This window comes from Echeneis naucrates, chromosome 13 (assembly GCF_900963305.1).
Source record: "Echeneis naucrates chromosome 13, fEcheNa1.1, whole genome shotgun sequence".
Lineage (NCBI taxonomy): Eukaryota > Metazoa > Chordata > Actinopteri > Carangiformes > Echeneidae > Echeneis > Echeneis naucrates.
The window spans coordinates 20,326,491-20,349,447 of record NC_042523.1 but is presented as its reverse complement, the minus strand read 5'-3'; the positions used below and the strand labels follow the sequence as shown (position 1 = coordinate 20,349,447).

Below are 22,957 nucleotides of genomic sequence, written 5' to 3'. Positions count from 1 at the left end.
AGCTGTCAGCCTCCCTGACTGACAGATGTGCTTCTTGTTTTGTCAGCTGATACATGGCTGTCTCAGCAACTGGACCGTTTTCAATCATCGCCGGGTTACAAGTCTCAGCAGGACTCGCCACTTGATTTCATTTATCATCCGTCTTGAATCATAACAGGCCTGTCACTTTCTCTGGAAGTGATAACCCACTTTAGATGCTCCCACACGCTACAGAATCAAATCTGTCCATCTGATGATTTGCTCTGGTCCTTCATCTCAGCCCGGCCTGCCACTGCAGCCCTGTGCACACACTGCATGCCCTTTGCCAAATACAAGGGTCAAATCATTTCAGTCCGGGGTTTAATGTAGCAGACTGGCCCTGTGCATCCTGAAATAGCACCAGAGAACGCAGATGATGCGCTGCTGCCCTCTGCCTGCACGGAAGGAGCTGTGAGGACAAAAGCTGGAAATGCATATTTCTGCCAACTTCCTTGATAATGTATTCCGGCCCGTTATGCCAGATGAAGAAGCTGGCGTGGAGACATGCAAAGTTAGCAATGAACTTGAAATCAAAAGTGAGGAAAGCTGCGTGCTTCAGATGTGCTTTTGCCACCACATTAAAAGTTAAAATGGGCAGCAGAAACGTTGCTGATCCCTGCAGAGGGGGGCAGAGATCCAGCTCCCTGCACTTTACTTTCCGGCTTTCTGCTGCTGGGCAGCCTGTGTGCAAATAATGGCAACCAGAAACCTTTGCTGTGAAAACAAAAGAGCTTTGTCTCGTTTGACCTTTTTCTGGTCAGTTTTTTATTTTTTTATTTTTTTCACCCCCACTGCTGCATTCCAATCATGCACTATAATCTATAGTAAAACTAGCTGTTTGCTTTCAGCTCCCAGTGGTGCTCTCAAAACAGGCAGGCCTTTTTAACAGTGCAGTCACTTCTCATGCGCTGGAGAATATATCTGCTGCTGGCCTTATCGTTGGAAAGGGGAATTTGCTTTTAGATGAAGTGGGGGCACTGCTGGTGTCACCCCGCCCTTTTTTTTATTTTTTTTTATCGTGGGTTGGCTACCTCTTTCAAATAGCCACACACAAATATAAGCACGCAAACTGCTGCTGTGGTGTCTGAGAAGGACCTCAGCACTTTATCAACTTCTCCACTCCCCCGCTGAGCCAAATTATGCTGTGCCATGATGTGCGATTTTCCTTTTTATGTTAATACTTTCTATCAGCTTCGAATGTGTCAGCATAAACTTCTCGCTCCCCTGCTCAAATTCCAAATACCACATTACCCAGACTTAAACAGGATTAAGTTGAGGCGCCTTAAATGAACTTCAGTTCATCCATGATACGAAAGGGCTCAATCAGCCCGGAACAAACAGACCCCCTTAAAGTATGCTGTTATTGAGAGAGTTTTATTTGGATGTGATGATGTAAGGAGCACCTCATCAGCAAAGTATACGTCCTGAGTCAGCACACCCTATTGATTAATTAGCTTTGAAAGAGGTTCAAGGTTGACATGATTGATTGTCAAAAGTTTGGTGGTCATGAACGCATCCAAAACTGCAGAATAAGACTGTAGTAAAAAACTAATGTTTTATCCGAGGCGGGTTAGCAACGATCCAGTTTGTTTGATGGAATCAAATCAAGTAAAAGACAAAGTCGTTTGTCAAAACATAACAGAAAAATTATATTTGATGGTGGATTAGAGCAGAAGCCTTCACATGCTCTTTTTCAAATATCCACATGGAAATATTTTCCAAGGAAGTTTGTGTCAGACATATTTACAATTGCTGCAAATCTAAAGGAAATCCATGTTTTTCTTTTCCAACCATATCATTCGAATGTCAACGATCACTCAGTGGTAAACGCAGCATTGTGTTCAAGCATAAAAAAAAAAAAAAAACGTTGTTTCGTGTCGCCTTATCACAGTCACAGTGTCTGCAATCAGGCACGTCACTGAAATTGCCATTATTGCAAAGTGATAGCGAGTACAGGAGTTTATTAATGAACTCCTTACATAATTCATGTTACTATTAATCCGACTCATACAGAAACCATTTCTGTGAAATTAGTTGGAAGGTTTAGTTCGGTTGTGGGAATTGGTGGTCTGGGTATGCTATTCATTTGGAAGTCAGACAGCTGTCTGACACATGGCCACATGGCCTTCGGGGCAAAGCAGTAGCTGTACAACAACCGTGCAGAGTTTACCCGTAAACAAATTTATCAGAAGTAATGCGGAGCTGGAAAAAGAATTCACAAAGATTTATTACAGCGCGCTGTAGAGGCAGAATATTGATATATTACCTCGCTCAGAAATCAGCTGGATCCAAACAACCACACTGTCAAAGTACCATGTGGCCGTAAAGCAAGTCTAATTTTAAAGCCAGAAGAAGGCTGTGACTCAAAAGAACAAATTGTGTGTCCAAATTCTCTTATAAATATTGGTTTAAAAAGTGTCAGCAACTATCTCGCTAAGTTTCATCATCTTGAACTGCGCATCAATTTTCCCTCACGTCTCCCTTTCGGTCTTCTCCAGGCTGTCCAATACCCAGGGCATCAACATCCAGATTCTTGGCACTACCACCGTTCTCATGATTGCCAATGTCACTGAGGAGGATTATGGGAACTATACCTGTGTGGCCTCGAACCGACTGGGCGTCCAGAATGCCAGCCTTTTCCTTTATAGTGAGTACAACCACCACTGCTTCCCGTCCGAACCTGAAGAGGATAATTTTATTCGAATTATACAGCACCACAGATATTGTGACAGATTTTTTATTTTTTTTAAACTTATTTCGAACAACAAAAAGTTTTTGCAAGTGTGCGCTCCAAAAGTGACAAACAGAGAGCCGCTTTGAGCCAACTGAACATGGTTTCCACATCCTTTCTCAATTTGGCACACAAACAGGATGAGCATATCTTTCGCATGGCTTGCAGAGGCTGAACTCAGATGGAAAAGGATTTATGCTTTCTCTGCCAGCATGTAAAAAGCTGTGAAAAAATAAATAAACAAAACTGTTATATCTGCTGCAACTTTAAGCGGAAGAGTCAAGGTGACATTTCATCGCCTTTGACGATGATAAGGTGAAGCTCATAGAAAATAATGGTAGATTTATTAACCCAGCGATTCCAGAGCAACGTTACATAATTATAGTTTAATTGTAGTCCATGTAGTCAGCGACTTGTGAAGTATTCAAAGATACTTCATGCAGAAAAATGAGTTGAAGAGAAACGGAATTGGAAAAGGTTTGAAAATCTGATTTGTGTGTTATATTTTTTTAAAGCATAGGTGTTTCCTCCACACACACACACACACACACACACACACACACAGACACACACGGAACAAAACATCTGCTGGGATTTGAGCCGAGGTGCAACTTTTCAACGAGTGTTTTCTCTCCAATGATGTCACGCTTATTTTTGACTTTTAAAGGGTTTTTTGTTTGGCCCTGAGAGTGCATCTTACCGCAGCATTAAAAAGTTAAATAAGAATAACAAAAGCAGAAAGAGAAAACATCTTAATCAGTTTGACATCGTTTAGGATTTAAAAAAAAAAAAAAAAAAAAAGTAAGAAAGACAAAAATATGCCACAAATACAGAAATGCTGCAAGAATGGCTGCACTAAATTTAGTTACCCGCTAGTTTAATCTGCTTGATGATTTAATAATGTGAGCTCTTTATTTTAGGCTTGACTTACTTATATATAAATGATGTACCATTTAAATTGGCGACCTCATAAGGTTTCATCTCCATGTGCAATTTATTTCCTGCAGTCATTCTGCGGTCTTGGGCTCGAGCTCCTGTTGCCAAAAGGCAAACGTCAATAGTGCACCATGGCCACCAGATGTCACTAAAGAAAGCTCAAACAGCTCGTTTTAAAACCATTGTTTATACTAAATTGTGTGTTTTTAGATGTTTTATAATGGGGACAAATATCTACATAGTTTACAACCAGAATAATATATTTTTTAGCAGTCAAATTGAAAAAAAATCTGTGGCTGGTGCCTTAATGTGAATGTGAAGATCATATTAATGTCTGAATCCAAACCACACAGTGCTTTGTAATCCTTTGTTCGTGTTAAAATCAAAACAAGAGGAGATAACGGAGTGAGGTGCCTGGCAGCCTTTGTAGCTGCAATATTAGCGTTATTTCTCTTTCTCTTTCTCTCTTTTTCTCTGCAGGACCTGGGACAGGCCGAGATATCAACGGCGCTGCCTGTGTATCTCAGTCACTGTGGCTCATGCTGGCCTCCTTCGCCTGCCTTTTCTTCAAGTGTTAATACCACTGTCCCCCTTCTCCCCTTCCCCCGACGCAGCTCCCATCCTCCTGGCCTTTCTTCTGTCTCCTCCTCCTCCACCTCCTTCCCTCCTTCTCTCCGACTCACCGACATCCTTATTGCTACCTTATTACCAACTTTACCGCCGTTCCAGACTGTTTGCATCATGATACGAAAACCTTTTGTGCTCGAGAGCACTGCTTAAAGATATGTGATACGAAATGCGATGGGCTGTGAGTAAAACGTTAGGCCAAGAGCAAAAAAAAAAAAAGAGAAAGAAAAAAAAACAGTGAAATGAGGGACAGAATAAGCAAACAGTTCTCTTTTAAAGAAATGCATTGTTCCTTTTTAATTTGTACGCACTTCTTTTATTTCTGCTATATCTTGTCTTTGGGGTGTGGATCGGCTTTGTGTTTTTTGTCTTCATGGGAACGAAAAGCAGAGGTAGCCCCGCTCACAGGGATGCCAACAATCATTTTCTCTAGAAGTGCTGAAGACACGAGATATATTTCTTCTTACTCCCATCATGTTAACTTAAATTGTAGATTTAACTGAGTGTTTAACACGTGCATTAATGAGCAACATGCAAAGTATCTGCCAAATATACGTATACTGTAGATTTGAAATTAAAACACACAGAAATCAAAAGGGAGAACGCAGCAGCTGATTCTGTAACAAGATTAAAGCTTGATATTAAAAGTCTCCACAACCATAATCTGATGTTTCTGATGCTGGGCTGAATCAGTGACATTGTTCTCTAGACACAGCAGACTCGTGGATTGTTGCTGTCCAGGCCACAAATTAATGATGCAGCAAATAGAATTGATCCAAACTGAGCAAAACAAAACAAAACAAAAGGAATTTGTTTATCTGCTGACAGATGTCTTCATCCTCATTCAGTGGCGTTGCAACCAGCTCGCTTTTATTCCAAAAGAATCCGTCTTTCCCTTTCTGCAGCAGGACTAAAGTACCAAGAAACACAGTAGGTTACAATGACATGTACTGTACATAGCTAAAGAAAAAAAAAAAAGTGTATTTCTCTCCGTTCAGCCAAACTCATTCTGCCACTCTAGCGACAGGAAACACAGGGAGATGGTTGCAGTGTATGTTGCTCATCCCATGACCAACCCGCCGTACCGTGCAGTGTGTCGCTGCTCCATGTTTAGCCTACATGTACTGCAGCACAGCCATCGTTTGCGTTCAGTTTCCAAGTTTTAGGATCATTCTTCTATACTGCTGGAATTTGGATTTAAAAAAAAAAAAAAAAACAGACAAAAAAAAAGTATGACACCAATGAATGACTCACTTTTCAGTTTTCTCTTTCAAAGAAGTATGTGTGTTTTAATATGAAATGACAAACAAAAATTCATAATATATTGATAGTGAGGTTATTTTTTTCTGTCTTTGCCTCATTCACTTTAGTTGTGTATATATATATATATAAATATATATATATACACTTGAATCCAATGTCCTTAGACTATATGAAAAGACAAATTTTCTGTCTCCGTGTTTCTGAAAAGGATAGCATTTTGTTGCAGATGAGTATTGTGCAGATCTCTTGAACTGGCGACCCCCGTTCTATCATGTGAACTGAAATGATCTTTAAGAAAAAAGGAAAAAAAAAAAAAAAAAAAAAGGCCTAGCATAAAAAGAAGATAGTTTCGTGTGGTTATTATTGTACCTATCCTTAAAATGATACAAATGTTGGCTTACATGATGTAATAGGGGGTGGGGAATTCTGTTTAGCTCGTAATGCTTGTCCACGTACCAGGATATTAATATGAGAGCAGCGAACAATGCTTATTCAGCTCCAGGCCACTGTGCTGACGCCTCTTTAACAAAATAATAGCACTACAATACATCTCCTACAAGTAATTTTCTCCTCATTCTTTTGCCAATACTGATCACCAATTTTTTTTCTTTTCTCTACGAACACAATGAACGTTACATGAGTCGATATTTTGTAAAGCTCGCGAAAAGCAGACATTAGAAACAGTGCAATTCTTTCACGAAAACAGCTGAATGGTCACGGCTGTCGTTCCAAAAATTGCAGAAACTGTGTTATTAGCTGTCTTTTTTTTTTTTGCCATTTACTTTGACCTACTGCATATGGACTCAGCTCAGCTCCTCCACTTGATGTGTGTTCACATCTCCACTCCTCTAACAACCAAGCCGAGCTAGTTCCAGTATTGTAAAACACGTGTAATTAATGTCATCCTTGCCATCATACATTAAAAGGCTTGTTCCCGCTGTTTTCATTGTAAATGCTTCTGAGGCCGTGGCTCTGTGACATTGTAGTGTTGGTAACGCTTTCTGATCCAGTCTTATTTTCACGTAGAACAAACGGTCGACGTGGAGCTGTGCAGAGGTTGAAACAGGCCACAGTTTTGATCAAAAATGAAGCATTTAAACAGTTAAATCAACAATTCTGTTGTCTCTATCAGTCACGACAAATATCTCACAAGTCCAGGAAGTGAAAGCAAGCTGCTTATTTTTATCCTTTCATCATCTTAGATATTATTTTTTACAGCCACGCAAGTGACTCTGGTGCACCCATTTTACTGTGGATCGACTTCACTCCTGATGTTTTTGTACTAAACTGGTATTTCTGCAGACTCTCCTACTGCTTCTTAGCCATCGACTAACCCGCACTTGAGGTGCACAAACTTGATGCTAGTTTATGAGCAGCAGCCATTTTACTGTAGTAAGACGTGAATCATCTGAAAGCTGTGGCGATATTCTTCATGATGAACTTGCATGAGTGCTATAAGTCTGTCAAAGTGTGCGTGTTGCATTGAGAAAAAATAAATAAATAAAAACTAAAAAAAAAAAAAAAATACCTCAGGGCAGAGCGAAGCTAGCCTTGGGCGGATTCTCAGAAAAACTAAAATGTGCTTCTTCTTCTTTTCCTATTTTTTTGCTGGAGGAGACAATAAGGCTGAGATATCTTCAATTTGTGCAATTATTTGTAACCTGCTTGGAATGCATTATGGGTAGAGCTCGGTGCATTGAGGGAAAAAGTGTGAGAGGGGCAGCAAAAACACCGTCATCTGTCATCTGGTGATCTCCACGGGAGGCGAAACCTTGATTTCCAACTGTGCAGGTTAAAACCAGCCAATAAGCAACGTCTACCTAACAAAGGTGACTTAAATAAAAAGCCATGGAGCTCTGTCTTGTCCGTAAAGCAGAAAGGAATTGGTGATTGTGTGTTTCCATTGCTGATAGAGACCAACAGCCAGCCTATGGATGCAGCACTAACCACCCCCCCCCATCCCTATAGACAGACCTGGGTATCCACTGAAGACTGTAGACACAGCTTTCTAGTTTACTATTGACCATTGCCTCAAAAATATCATCATGGCTTCATTGTATAAAACTGGCTTATGTGCGCGTGATTCTCGTCATTATTATTAACCTGAAAGGTGACAGTCATCCAGACATACACACATACATGCGCGTGGCATGAGACACACGATGAGTTGACCAAACAGCTAACTTTCTACTTTCCATCGGGCTGTGGTTACAGTGGTAACCCTCTTAGTTTTAAGTTTAGTTTAGTTTTGTTTTTTCTCCTTTGTGTGTATATACAGTATGATGTTTCTACAGTAGAATGTTGTAAAGTCTGCAGATCCATAAGGTCATGTTTATACAACTCATCAATTTAAAAGTTTCAAAAGCAAATGTATCATGTTTGTACTTCCCTTCCCTTTGCCACGGGAAATTAAGATTTAATCAATTATTATGACACAGCAATGTCCTGGTTGTTTTGTTTTTTTTGTTTGTTTGGTTTTTTTTTACCTATTTTACTTTATTATGGCATAAGGTAATTGCAGTCGGTTTCTAAAAAAAAAAAAAAAGAAATGTAATAAAGGTATATGAGAAAATGTTCATAACACAAAATAAAGTTGTTTGAATTCAATGTTCTGTATTTGAATGTGACTTCAGATGTTGAGGCAAGTAAGCTGTTTTCTTTTTCTTTTTTCTTTTCATTTAAATTTTTTTTTTTTTTTTTGGGAGATAGCTTGGAACACACAGAAACTTAATGGCACTGTTGTGTTTATCACCATGTAACATGCAAATAAAATATGTATTGTTATAAATGCCTCTGGAAGACATTTCTGTCCGGAAAAAAAAAAAAAAAGTGAGCAAAATACAACTGAGATTCAGCCGATCCCCGAGGAAATGTTCCAGTTTCAGTCTTTTGTGCCAAACATTAAAAGGTAAGAGGCACAAACTTTTTTTTTTTTTTTTCCCACAACGCTGTACCAAAATATTTGTCCACTAGATGTCAGGACAAACCGTACTTTGCAACAGCTGTGTTGTGGCATTTGAGAGAGAGGGACACATTTTCCTGCAGCATTGTTAGCCTCTGACTCTGAAGATGAACAGGGAACGTAATAGTGTCAGAGGTTAGAAAACTAAGTCTGTTACCGCCAGCTGGAAAAATAAGGAGGCGAGCAAAGGAAAGGAGGAACACTCAAAAATGTCCCCGACCAGCTGTCGGGGAACTTATGAGTGAAATCTTTCCTGTCCAAAAGAAGCCGCTCTTTGGCAGAGAGTAGAAGTTATTTTGTGTGTCTTTCTAAGTATTCACTTTCGCAGATGTTATCCAGAAAATTCAGGCACATTTGAAAAACACGTCTTAATTGTTTCCATTTTTGTTTGCGCCCAATGATGACAAAGGTGACCGTTTAAATAGAAGGATATGAGAATGAAAATTTGACAAGACGGATGGATTTCTTTTTCTTTTTTTTTTCCATCTCGGAAGCAAAAGGAAATCAAAGTGGCAAGTTAAGAAAGAGAGTACAATTCAGACGGAAACAGGCGGTAAAAGAAACTTTTCTGTAAGATTATCCTGTTTCCAGGACTTGATTTCCCTACGAACTAGCCTCATTAGTGTGAAGGTCATGCACCTTTCTTGGGAGTAAAATGGTATTTATGTTAACCTTGGGGTTATTATTATTCTGAACAAATCACTGCATCCTGACAGAGGGCATGTGGCTTTGAATAACATTTGAATGCGTTTTTGCATAATGGTGATGTTGCATTCTGATCTCTTTCAGGAGCAAAATGTAAGGATTAAAAATGAGTCACAAAAATTCCTGTAAATGCCGAACGCTGGTTAAAGAAATCTGGATGAGCGAGCTGCATTTCTTAGTTCTCTCTATAAACCTGAATTCTAATGTTTCACACGTGCATTTTTTCCCAAGTAAGATTCAGTCAAATAACAATCCCAGTAAGATTGAGCCTTTTGAAAAGAGTGTGGTTGTTACAGTTATGGTTACTTGATATTATGTGAAATGCACATTAACCAAAAAGGAAATTGGTCAGCGAAGAATGAGACATTTCAACAGAGCTTTAAATAAACTCCACAGTTTATGATGGTAATTGGCACATTTGCTTTATTTTGAAAACAGACATTGAAACCATTTTTATTTTTTCATTTTATTTTTCTCACAAGTTTGAACTCCTTGATAAGGTTGAAACTGGACATTGCACTCACTGGAACATAGGAAAAGTTGTTTTTTTTTTTGTTGTTTGCTCATTTGTTTGATTTTTCTTTTTGCTTTTTTTGTAACATCAGTGCAAGAGTAATTTTTCCAATTCATATAAACTGTCATAACAACACCAAAGACATCAAAAAGAAGCCGCCACACCTCTTAAGTTTTTGTGACTGCGAAAAAGTTCCTCTCAGAGGGAGAGTTCCCATCATGCATCTGGTTCGATGGTTCATGCTACTGCTCTCGTGTTTGGTTTGGCAGAACTCAAATTGTCATGTTAGAGCCAGTTACATCAACGCTACAGCTGATTTCTATAATTTATTATATGATCATATCATTCAAATGGCAACAGGTCCTTTACTGTAAACGTGAGAAAACAGAGTTGGTAAAAGGGGTGTAAACCAAGCTTGAATGACTCAAGCAGAGTAGAGAGAGTGATAGTCTTGTCCTGTATGTGGTTTTTGGATTCAGGATATAGCTGCCCAACTGGAAATGCCACACATTTAATTATACATTCTATTTTCCCTCCAATGTGATAGCACATTATCTATTTTTGTTGCGTTTTCAGAACACTTGTACCGTGTCGAAAACTAATTTCAGATCCAGCTTGTTTTTGTGCGTGCATTTGCAGAAACGGACTTTATTTGGAAAATGTGTCAAAGTGCATTGCAATGCAAATGAAGTATGTTGCAATGCAACACATTTTAAATGTGTAACTGTCCAGTTGGGAGCATTCATTCTACAGCTATTTCACCTACATTAAATAGTGAAGATGAACCAAATCAAATCCTCCTCTCCATCATCATCATCCTCAAGGTTATAATCATTTTTCATAATCGCCAACATCAACATCATCATCATCATCGTCATCATCATCGTCGTCATCACCACTTCCTCATAGTATTAGCTTGAGCCAAAAAACTTCACGCTGGAAACTCCCCCCAACATGAGAAAATCATTGCCACACAAAAAATGACAAACAAATAGAAACGGACTGCCTTCACATCGGGAAGGCAAAGAGCAACCTTTTTAGATTTTTGTTTTTGTGTTATTCTTCATACTCTTATTTCTGCTTTCTTTAGGTTAGACTTTGCTTTAGTCATCCTGGGACTCGGTGGCCTCCGCCGCTCCATCTGCCGGAGCGGCCTCCTCTTCTTTAGACTCCTCTGCAGCATCTAAGTGGTGGAAGGAGCGAGAGTAGAGAGGTCGAGAGGAAAAAAATAAAGGGAAAGCGAGAGGGGTAAAGTGGCATGCAAGGTTGAGAAAAAACAGGGACATGAGAGATAAAAGGAGAGAGAGAAGAGGAGAGAAAATTAGCCTGTGGTGAGGACGTTTTCCATTGCTGGGTTGGAACAATAGAGCTCCTGAAATACGGAGCATCAAAGACTTCACGTATCGGTCGCAGCTTTCGAAGTATTTTAGCTGAGAAGTTTCTGTTACAAAAAAAGTCCCGAAAATGTGGTTTAATTTCAATCTAACATGTCGTGAGACATCTACTCAGCTAACAATGACAGCAAGTCAGTCTTCGCCTCGTGTTAAATCCCACATCGGCTCCGTAAATAATGAAGAGAGAGGGAGCTCTGAATGGACCCATGATGCTTTTTAACTCGCATCACAACACTAACAGCAGCATCCCTGCTTGTCATATCTAATACTGTTTAGATGTAATCACTGGGGGGCAAATACTGAATAACAACAGATCACATCCATTGTTAATCTGGTTTGATAATAAAAAATTCCTCCGATGCATTGCATTCTTCTTCGTATTATTATTTTTTATTTTAATGCCCGTATTTATGGATTACAGTGATTTTGGGATTGTTATTTTATTGTTTTATTATGCAGATGTTCAAGTACCCCAAGAGCGGTGATGTCATACCCCGGTGATCTCATAGTCTTTTCATAGAGGAGACATCAAAGAATGACATCATTGCATTAGAGATTCGGGTGACTGAGTGTATGTGTGTGTGCGTGACTGTGTGTGTGGAGGTGGAGCAGAGAGAGAAAGACAGAGAAGTGGGACGATCATGTCAGTGTTAGCGCTTTTAATAATGTATGTGTGTGTGTGTGTGTCACTCAAGACAGCATGAGTCATAGTAGATCCTCCAGGTAAAAGATAATTAGCTTGTTAGCCACTCCGACAGACTCGAGAATGTCCTTCTCTGCGGTCGCTGAACTGTGACATGCAAATACGACTGCACCCAATTTACTCTACCAAATCTCATCACTTCTGCTTTTCTGGCCACAAATGTTATCAACGCCAGAGAGACAAGTGATTAAAAATTGTGGTTTGATTTGGATTTTGATGCGTTTGCAAATAAGAACTGCTTATGAAAAAGTAAATCCCTATTCTTTTCAGTACACAATGTCAGTGAGAGCCATTTTCTAATTGACATTTTGTACACAGTGTCCATTGAATGCATTTAAACAAATATGGAAAGTAAGTAAAAAGAAAGAAAAAACAAATAATCTACTAGGAGTGGTGCAAGGTTCTGTCCAGGGTCTTCTACTTTTTTATTTCATATATTCCCACTAACAGGTTTATATTTGAAGATAGTCTTGATGTTCTCTGCTATGCAGATGACACCCAACTATAGCTGTTGATCCTAATAATGTGAGTTTGGTTTCTTGTTTAGGCACTACATCTCCTGACAGATCCAAAACAACAAATCTGTCAGTGTGCAGCACACTGCATTGTACTTTGTACCTTCAATTTAACTTTACTGTCCAGCTGCAGATGGGTTCAGTCAGACGTGCAGAAAACCTTGTCTGTGTCGTACAAGTACATTAATAGCGGATTCGATTACTGAATAGCACGTATCAAATGTCTCTCAAAGAGGCAAAAGTCACAGCTTTTACATAACATTGCTGCCCATGTTTCCCTACCAAATGAACAGCTTATGTGACTGATCACTACGCTTTAAGTTTATTTCTCTATTTGAATGTATTTAACGACCCAGATTGCGTATATGTTTTTGTATCTATTTCATTTTATTGTATGATGTTTTATGTTTTATTTGTATTTGTAAACTTTTACAATTGTTTAAATTCCCAATTTATTCTAACAAGCGGGGAATATGCAGTACCCTATCACCGTACTTTGACACGTACCAATTTGGTCAAGCAAAGCCAACCATCCTTGGTGAGACTCTGGATCATACCCAGTCTACCTCATAAATTATGCAGTCGGATCAGAGTACCCAGTGTCCTTGTGTGTTTGTGTGTGTCTAACACAGTTTGCACGCTGAAAAGCTTTAACCAAGTGACTTAGTTCTGAACATTTGTTTGCCCTCTGAGTTCAGCTCAGCTGGGGAAGCAGATTGCAGCCTGCAGTGGACCGGTAGTTAACCCTTTGTCAAGTATTGTTTATTTGTGACAGACTTCCCTGCTGCAGATCATGACCGGTAGGGTTCATTAATCATTCATTTAAATCAGAGCACCTGTTATACCCACTCTGTTCCATGCAGGCCAGCTATCCCATCGAGGTGGTAACTATGACAACAGGGAGACAGTGCTGCCTAGGTGACCTACTTTCCATGTAGTTCTCCAATCTGTGTGTGTGTGTGTGTGTGTGTGTGTGTGTGTGTGTGTGCGCGCTACCTCAAACCCCCATCTACTCCAGACTGAGCATGCTCCATTAACTACCTGTCTGACCCAGTCTCAGAGTCCTTGGACCAGAAATACAAGTTCACGTCAAGTATAAGTTGTGGAAGAACATTGTATCAGCATTGTAATATAATTTCATGGCCTCCGAGTTTCTCCTCGGGTACATCGTTCTGCTATAATTGGTCATCAAATGGGGTTTGCTCTGAAATCTATTTGTCAGCGTTGGCGGTCCCGACAGGTAGGATGTTCTAAATGCTTCGACTAGCTGTTAGGGGCATGTAACGTTTAATGAGGTCATCAATCGACCACTGTTTATATTTCCTTCCAAATAAAACAACTGTAGCAGCGAGGTGAATATGTTCTAGCCGCTATCTGGAAAATCTTGTGAACCCCATCGCAGACATTCATGAACCTTTCTAATTATCTGTTCCCATAAGATAAACGCTGGAACCTCCCGTCTTTGCAATAACGTTGATATACGATCATCCCCAAGATAAAATGTGGCTGCTTTGCAACATCATTCTCGACAGCAATGTTTCTGTACCGATCTCTGTCTCATCAGTGTGGAGTTTACATCTCGCAGAGGCTGAGATACAAGCCTGTCTAATCTAATATTGAGCTGTGTCTCTGTGTAAACTAGTGAATTTTGGAGTAGTGCCAAAGATCTTTAAATCCCAAAGACTAAACAAGCAGTTATTTCCTGTTGTAGGTGCCAGGCAGCGTGGAAAAGATGACCCTTTTGTCTTTATTAGATTTTTTTTCTCTAAATTCATTCTTCATCGGTGAGTTGTAGAATTATTCTGGTCTCTAAGTTCAGTGTCCTCACAAACACACGTCTGAGGTTCAAGTGTGATTATTTCCTTCGCTCATTTATGTTTGAATGTTTTTGTTTTGTGTTTTTTTTCTTGGTTTTGTTTTTTAATGAATGGAACTTAAAAGCTTTTTAACAATCTACATACCTTGTTTATCATTTGTTTGGTTAGGCTCCTCCTCAGCTGTCGGGCTGACAGCAGCAGGCACGTCGGCTTGTCTGGCCTCCTCCTTTTTCTCTTCGCTCTTCTCCTCCTTCTTCTCCTCAGCTGTGTCTGTGGTGGGACTCTTGGCTGGAGCTTCTGGGGCCTCCACTTCTTTGGGCTTCTCCTCGGCTTTCTCCTCCACCTTTGGCTCCTCTTTCTGGGGCTTGGAGGGCGCTGTAGCGGCCGTAGGAGAAGCAGCAGCAGGGGGCGCTGCTACGGGAGACGTCGCTGCACCTGCAGGGGAGGCAGCAGCAGCTGCTGGAGAATTAGCTGGCTTTTCTGCCACTGGGCTTTTGGCTTGGCTTGTCTCCTCCTCCTTCTTGGCCTCCTCTCCTGCAGCTTCTTCCTCCTTTGCAGGTGCCTCCTCTCCGTTTGCTTTCTTTGCCTCCTCTCCTCCCTCCGTCGCCTCCTCTGCGGCAGCAGGACTGTCTCCATCCTTCTCTTCCTCTCCGTCTTTCATCTTTTTCCGAGTTATGTGTCCACGGAAGCTGGCCTGTATTTTGGTGGCAGCCTTGTGGGCCTTGTCCTCCGGTTTGTTGGTGGTGCCATCCTGTTCAATCTTCTGGTCCGCTTCCTCATTCTTCTCCACCTGGTTGCCAAGATAAGATATGACAGGTTAGCATCCATCACAAGCCACCATGTGGGTCCACCGGAAACCAGCAGGGGAATGTAATAGTTGGTGGTTATGCTAAAACTTGCTAAAACATCCTTCTACTGAGGATGACCATCCCAAATAATCATGCTGGCATACTTTTATTTGGGCTTAAATCCCCCTATGGATAGGTGTAATATGTCATGAGTTGAAAGGTCAGAAAACAGGGAGAGGCAAAGGTATGTGCTATAAAAGGGAGTTGTTAGATAACTCATTACTGGAGGATTATGCACCAGGAGAATTGGGTTAGAGTTTCAGGAATTTCTTTTTTGAAGAATGAATTTTAGTGTAGGACTGGATGAGGTAGAAGGTTAGGAATAGGACAATACACAATGTAATATTGAAAGGGGTCCCAGGATATTACCTTGAGTAACTGGATCCATAGCTGTCCATCAAATAGTGGGTTGTGCTATGAGTCATATAAATCTAATGAAAAGAAATCAAAATCAAATAAAAGAATGAATGATGAGCACTGAAAGTGACAAACAAAATGAATCAGTACATTCAAAATAAACAGGCAAACAAATCAAGGTAAAATATACCCCAGCCACGGTTCAACCAATCATAAGACTCAAATGTGCACCTTAAATGAATGTGAATAAGCAACATGAAGCAAACACAAATTGTCAAAGAGCATGCAGGCAGTGCAGCAGCATCAGTTAGCCAAATGATAAAGATGTGAAAACTGCAGAATCTAAATGGTTTAGTGTTTTTATCCTTCCAGATATCCAGATATCAAGGTATCAAGGTTTTGTCAGGAGCCAGTGATAGAATGAATGTATGGTGTTTCATTTTATCATTTTATGCACAGCAAAAGGGAGATTTATTACCATTGTGAATCTTGAGAGTAACAGATTTTTTGTGTGGGTCGATTGTCTGAATGTAATGAATTGGATACACTAGGATTTAGGGCACGTCAAATGACTCCCGGCATTTATTGCAGTTATTCAATTCAGGGATGAGATTCACATTGTCCTCTAGATAATGCTGCTGAAATACATTCAGGGAATAATTAAACTTGAATATAAACCCTGCTCCGTGAGATCCATCAGTGTTCTCTGAATTCTCTGTTTGGGATTTCCTTGAAACTGTAAACAGAAAAAAACGAAAGCGTTCAAAATCTGAATGTTCTGAGTCGAAAATAATGAGCTGATCCCTTTTCGCCAGGCACAGTAGCTTTCTGTGTCTCCGTCTCTGGCTGCTAGGGAACGAGCTGCCAGCTACAATCTCCTCAGCATTCACTGCCATACCCCTCCCAACCATCAAAGGTTACCTTGACAACCAGAGTGCTAACTCATCACGGCGCTGTCTGCGGGTTGGTGCTATGAAAGACTATATGTCACCCTGATTGGCAGCGCGCCTGACCCCTCAGGGGAGAGGGCCAATAGGATCTCATAAATCAGGTTGAGCAATCAGCATGGCTAAAGGGCGGTTGTGAGCAATGTAGCAGCAGGGCGCAAGGCAAGGCCGGTGGGTTGGCCGGGGGGCTAATATGCATGTGTATCTATTGCGGCGCGTAAGCGGTGGCCTGTGTCACCGAGCAGCATCATCTTGTTTAGGGTCAGTGGATTTTAGTGGAAACCATTTACAAGATGTACCTCCATCAGTCTGCTTTCCTGGTACCTTCTGTCCCTAATAGTATCATTACATTGGACACGAGGCTTGACTTGGGCAGCTGCCTGCAAGAGGACTCACATCTGTGTGACATGATTTAAGAAGCAGGGACCCTGAACCAACATGTCTTCTTCAGGGTCAGTGTGTCAGTGCAATATTGAGGCAGCAGGGGCAAAGGTGCAGCTGTGTTGGTATATGCACCTCCTCCACCTTCATTCGCAGATGCAGTCTCTTGGGTTTGGGATATAAATCCTGCCCTGGGCTTTTTTAATATACACCATCTTCCTGAAGCAATTTTGTGCAATGTTAGAAAAAAAAACCTATAACATGAGCGGCTGTGAAAGAAGGATAGAGCTTTAGGACTTTTACATTTCTCATTGAGTGTAGCAATCGATCGTTAAATTCTCAACCTAGACCTGGTAACTCTCTGATTAACCAGGAAGTGATGAAATAAACTTCAGCAAGTGTCCTGCAATTAGAGCAGAAAGAGGAGGCAGACAGACTGGCACACCCTCTGCTCTTAATAATATGCAGCTCTCTGATGATTTATTGGGCTTTTATTACGTCTGATCTCATGGGTGCTTACAATTGCCAAAATTTTGACCCAAGCACTTAACTCTAAATAGAATTACTGGCTGCATACAGTGAGTCAGGCAGAGAGAGAAAGGGAAAGCGATTGATGAGGGTGTTTGGGAATATGGGGGTATGACATCACTACTGGAAAAGAGGGTATGTCATTTACTTTAGCAATCAGGGTGTGTGCGTGAGCACCAATGTAATAAAATACCAACAGAGTGCCAAGTGATCTCATATCGCAGTGTGTAAACTGGGAGGAAATATCGCCATCACGGCTTGACCGCAAATGTAGCATCATCATTTGAATTATTGATATTTTTCTGGGCATCACCCTTCAAAAGTGCTGCTCTGGGATTTTCTGCTGTCATCTGTTTCCCCCGGACAGTAAGAATCACAACAGAGCCACTTTGATTTGTCATATCAAACGTGACCGTGACAGCCAATCACCACTGGGTGACGGTTGAGATACTATACATTCGATTCTCATGCTATCGAAACAGAAACGTTGTTGCAAACCATGACAGATTTGGTTCTTGAAGACTCTGACTGATAATTGAACTCTGGTCACGTATCCTCCTGCAGGCGCTATTCCACTCGGCGTCTGTGCAGCACACATTTTCATTCATAAATACATCTGCACCTCCCAAAGGTACCGCTCATCACAAGGTACACTTCCTTAAAGTCTTCACACTGAGACTCCACCACTGTTTAAACTCTTCCTGGAATAATATGCAGTGAGACAACATATTTGCGCTATCAGGTTAATCGAATGACTTTTTACAATTAGCCTGCAGTGCTTCCTCTTTAAACATAGCCTTACTTGTTGCCATAGATACACCACATTAACCAATGTGCGTGTCTTTTCTTTTTTTCCTTCTTCTTTTTTGTCAATCCACCAAAAGTGGAGCATTTGCAAAATGATACTGCTTATTTTGCATGATTGCAAAACAGAAAATTTCACAATTCTGCCTCAGCTATAACAACCAGAGCAGAACGTAGCAACGTTAACGACTCGCTTTTGGACAAGCTGGCTCTTTTGCATCTGCAGGTGACATGTAATGACTCCCATTTTCACATTGAGAATCTGAGTACAATAGTTCACAGGTTAAATTACTTAAATTCAAGAGTGAGTAGAGGACAAACTCCTTATATGTGTCTCATCTCTAAAGGTAATAAATTGGCTGTGGTAAAATGTGTTAAGTATATTAACTGACGGCTGGATGTGTCTATTACAGCTTCGCCTATCAACTGCAGTCTGTGCTCTCCCCCTGCCTGTATCTGTCCTTGGGTGGGCACCGGCTGTCATGAGAACCACACCCCAGAGTCAACAGCTTTACCGACAGATCCATAGCCACGCGCACACACAAATGCACACACATACACCATCCCCCACTGGTGACACACACAGTAACAATCCACCACCTTCCCACTGCTTCATTGCCAGCGAGTGCCATTAGGGAGTTGTTTTCAGGCAGGGGGAGGAGGCGAAAGCAGGACATGCAGGGGAAGACATAGTACTGGTTGAATTACCACACCACAGCACAGGCTAATGCACACCTCAAGTGTGCATATAATGAGGTTTCTTTTATCATTGTTATTATTAGTTTTATTATTCTAATCCGTTTGACGAAGGAGACTCCCTTTTCACCTCGCAGCTCCGCCCAGCCATGAATAGAATGCCTCTAGCAAGAGGGGAGAGAAGTATTAAAGGCAATATTTGCATTTCTACAGAACATTGCTTTGCAGAGGCCCTTTTAATCACGAGCCCAACATGTGTAGCCGTTGAATTTGTTCTATGTAAGTCACTATTTATTTTGTAACTATTAAAGATGCTGCAAGTAATAAAATGTAAATTTCACTGTCCGATTTTCATCAAATAAAAAGAAAACTCATAAAACATTTGCCATATTAGCACAGTTCCCAAGCAGACGGCAAGATTATATTAGCTACTGTGCTGGTGGCACACACACTTCCTGCAGTGACATCTCTCTCCTGAAAATACCAACGTGATTTCAATGGCTGTCTGCTTTTCTGCAGGAACCATCCAGACACAGAGGACTGGCTGCTGTCTATAACTGCCGAAAATCTCTTTTCTCTTTCTGTCGTCTTTCTCACTGAGATAAACTGCTACCCACTCATTCCCTCTCTCGCCCCCTCTCTCTCACTCACACACACACACACTTATATGGACACACACATACATACAGACACAGTGGAGCACCACACCCTTCTAGCCGGCTATCTCCTGCAGATGAGGAAAGGGGGGCTCAGGTGGTTACTACCACAGCCCCCGTTCGCTATCTCCCTCTCTCCCTCCTCTCCCCCTGCTTGTCCATTGACGGTGAATTTATGAGTGTTCCTAAAGGATGCACTGTGTCTATTACCACAGCTCGGGAAAAAAGATGCTCTGCAGCAACTAATAAGCGGCCATATGCCAGCGTCATTACATCCTCTGGAGCAGCCTTTAATTCAATTACACTGGCTATCTGCCTGAACAAAGGCTCCGCAATCACCACTGATCTCATAGGGGCTGGGCATGAGGATGGGGAGAGGGGCTGATGAGAGGGGGCAAGTGGACAGGAAGAGGGGCTGGGGATGGAAGGGCGTGGGAAGGGGGGGTGGTGTTGGTGGAAGTAGGAACTAAAAAAAAGGTGGGCTGTGGCTGATGCTTGGGTTGAGGGGCACGCTCTGGAGAAAGGTCTTCAAGTGCATGAGGAACCACAGTATGACTGGAAACAATTGTCTTGAAGGGCTTGATTTTGGAGTTTGGTCTGGAAGGATTTAAGCTCTAGCTCCTGATGCAAGAAGGAGACTTTAGGAATGGAGCTGGGGCGGAGCAAGAGACACTCAGAAGAGCAGACATGGGAGGGATTTGAGTCCTTGTTCATGAGGAAAATGGCAGCTCGGTAGGCCTAGCAGTTGAGGAAGAGCTCAATTTGAGAATAACTTGGGCCTGGACTTGAGGATTTGATCTTTAGCTCGTCGTCCAAACCCAGACGCGAGGACAAGCAACATGTTTTGTGGTTGAAACTCGACTTTTTGTTCCAAATTTACATAAAACTAAAGCTAAAGCGAGAGGCAGAGGTGACTGAAGAGGCTTGAATTAAGTGCTAGTAGCCACTCCAACTGTGAAGATGTTGCAATAGCACTTAACACCCCACAATGGGAGCAGCCATAGCAATACTGCCACGTTTGAACTCTAAAAAAATCATGCTCTTTGCTCATCCAGCCGTGAAGAACACACTGAGAGTGTGTGTGGATTAATTTATGCCCATGCCAATGAAAAGTAGGAGCAGTGGGGTGAACATTTCCCTGCGGTGGGATGGTACACGCACGCTCGAGGCAGCGACAGTGTTCTCCAGGAAAAGCCACTGCCTCACCCACATGGCTGCAGTGTGCTTCACATTTCCCACCTTCTCTTGTCTCTCCTCACATTTGCACCTGCTCAACTTTGCCAACCATCATCCCTCACTCTGTCACCACCACATTTTCTCTGCATCTTGTAGCCACCCATCCAGTTTCGTTCCCTCCTTCCCCGTTCGCTTCGCTGCATACCTGTCACTGTCTACCTTCCCCCACACCTTCCAACCTCCCTATCTTGTTCATTTTCTTTAAAAAAAAAAAAAAAAACCCTACTTCTTTGCACACCAGGTTCCCTTCACTCTCTACCTCCCTCTTGCATCTTTCCTTTCCGCCATGTGTACCGGCCCCACTCCACCCTGCCACTCGTTCGCTCCTGCCTGCCTCCCTGCATCCTGTTCCTGCTGCATGTCTTTCAACTGGCAAGCCTTGCTTCCTCTTCTCTCGCTTTCTCTCTCTCTCTCTCTCTCCACCCTGCCAGAGCTGACATGACTCATACAGGCTGACATTTAAGAAGCAATCAAGTGCCATCAGAATCTAGTGTGCTAGCAGTCTGATAAAAAACATAATTATTTGGAGATAGCAGCAGGGACACTGGCCCTGATCACACAGAAAGTCCCCCCCACAATAGCTGCTGGAATTCAGGAGAGTGCCACCTTCTGCTGTTTAGACCCACCCGCTTCCACGCAACCCCTTTATTTAAAAAAAAAAAAAAAAAATCATTATTCTCCACCACTAAGAACAGCTATTGGTTCATATAAACTACCCAACACCACCCTTTCACACCCTTTAAATGAGTGCACACTTCATAGTAGCCTCCATTGACAGCATCCACTTATAAAGCTGGAGGGCTATGATAATCCATTTAGACTCATTTATTCCCATTGTATTCCCCCGAGGCCACTGACATGATGGTGCTGCTCACTCAATCCGTACCCCACCCTTTTTCTCTTCACTGTGGATATTCACTTTCCCATTTCACCCATTTCTGCTCAACACAACATATTTACAAAGGATAGTCACATCCTTTCAAGATGTCAATTAGGAGAACGTAGGTTGCCCTGTTTAATTTGTTGCATCATTAACAATGGTCAATTATTGCAGAGTTCAGCGGAGCTGTTGAATAAATGAGGGAGTGTTCCGGCTTTAAGAGCTGAGACAATACCCAATCTATCAAGTCCTTTTCAATAATCTTTTTACTTATTTTCAAGTGCTTGATCAATAGGAGTAAATGCTCAGCTTCCCAAGATCGAGTTACAGTCTTGCGCCTCTCTCTGTAAAGTACAGTGTGAGGTCTGAAAGGCATTGTGGCAGCATCCATTCATGCAGGATAATCACATTAACTAGGCGTGTCTGGGCTCTGTGCACAGACTTCTGTAAAAGCCAGGCCCTGAGTCAAAGGAAATTACACCAACATTTTCTCCTAATCTCTACTCGAGCATCCCGATTCTGACTACAAACCAACAGCCACAAAGTTCAGAGGTGAGATGCAGCATTTTATCATAAGAAAGAGAAAAAAGCCAAAATAATCAATGAAGCAGATCAGAGCAGTTTACCGGTTTGGTTCTTCTTATGCAGCACAGCATAGTTGTAGTTGTAGTATCCTCCCTTTTTCGTCTCTGCTTCTTTCTTCCCTTTTTTCCTCCCTTTCACTTCTTCTCTCTTACCCTCTCTCTCTCTCTCTCTCGCTTTCGTGCACACACTCACACACACACTCTCTCTCTCTCTCTTTCTCTCTGGCTGTATCAACAGCTAAGCCGCTCAGTGCTTTTACTCATCCCAGTTTGCACACACGCTCTTCAGTCGGTCTGCCTGGACGCACCTCTCTCTCTCTTTCTCTCTCCTACTCGCTGCCTGACAATGACTACAAGCCCACCCTTTAAACCCCTCCCTTCCCCTCGCTCCCTCCATCCCTCTCTCCTCCCCTCTTTCCTTCACACTATCCCCCCTCCTCCTCCTCCTCTCCTCACACACAGTGATGACCCCCCCCCCCACACACACACACCTCTTTTAGATCAGCACTCCTTTCTTCTACATCTTCTCACCCTCCTCCTCCTCCTCTTTTTTCAGTGTAGCTCCAGTAAAAGCTGCGGCCCCACCCAAAAAAGGCACTTACTTAATAACTGACCGGATACCTCCAATTTTTGCTCAGATAGATATTTTTCTGTGTGTGTGTCTTTGTGTTTGTCTTTACCTGAGTTTCTCTCCACAGCACCACTAACTCACTGTCTTATCTATAATTCCCCACTCACAAACTAAAAAGGAGTCTTTAAAAAAAACAAAAAAGAGGCTTATAAATGGAGATCGTCGCCTGACTGGCCCCCTCCCAGATCAGTGTGAAGAGCCTGTGAGCTCTGTGTCTAAATTGC

The 22,957-nt window shown here is 41.8% G+C and overlaps 2 protein-coding genes across 3 annotated transcripts in view; one reads left to right on the top strand and one right to left on the bottom strand.

Moving 5' to 3' along the window:
- The window catches only part of lsamp (limbic system associated membrane protein), a 170,721-nt gene extending 165,167 nt beyond the window's left edge, over positions 1–5,554 (top strand). The window contains exons 7-8 of the mRNA XM_029517246.1: positions 2,517–2,665; positions 4,166–5,554. Coding sequence (XP_029373106.1) covers positions 2,517–2,665; positions 4,166–4,263 — 247 coding nt within the window. The 3' untranslated portion in view covers positions 4,264–5,554. The remainder of the gene's footprint in view (positions 1–2,516; positions 2,666–4,165) is intronic.
- Positions 5,555–9,738: 4,184 nt separating this feature from the next.
- gap43 (growth associated protein 43) lies at positions 9,739–22,401 on the bottom strand. Of its 2 annotated transcripts, XM_029517822.1 has the most exons (4): positions 22,145–22,401; positions 15,403–15,447; positions 14,330–14,975; positions 9,739–10,939 (listed from the first exon to the last, which is right to left on the bottom strand). In XM_029517822.1, exons 1-4 carry the CDS (start codon positions 22,172–22,174, stop codon positions 10,860–10,862), a joined length of 801 nt encoding a protein of 266 aa, XP_029373682.1. In that variant the 5' UTR covers positions 22,175–22,401; the 3' UTR covers positions 9,739–10,859. The 2 variants fall into 2 exon arrangements, with proteins under 2 accessions (XP_029373682.1, XP_029373683.1); XM_029517823.1 differs by lacking the exon at positions 15,403–15,447.
- Positions 22,402–22,957: the final 556 nt, after the last annotated feature.

Excerpts from the sequence above, each read along its gene's own strand:
- gap43 (XM_029517822.1), bottom strand. The coding sequence starts at position 22,174 with ATGCTGTGCTGCATAAGAAGAACCAAACCG. Across the intron at positions 15,448-22,144 it reads GCATAAGAAGAACCAAACCG|CACAACCCACTATTTGATGG; the intron begins GTAAACTGCTCT and ends TATGACTCATAG. Across the intron at positions 14,976-15,402 it reads TATGGATCCAGTTACTCAAG|GTGGAGAAGAATGAGGAAGC; the intron begins GTAATATCCTGG and ends CTTGGCAACCAG.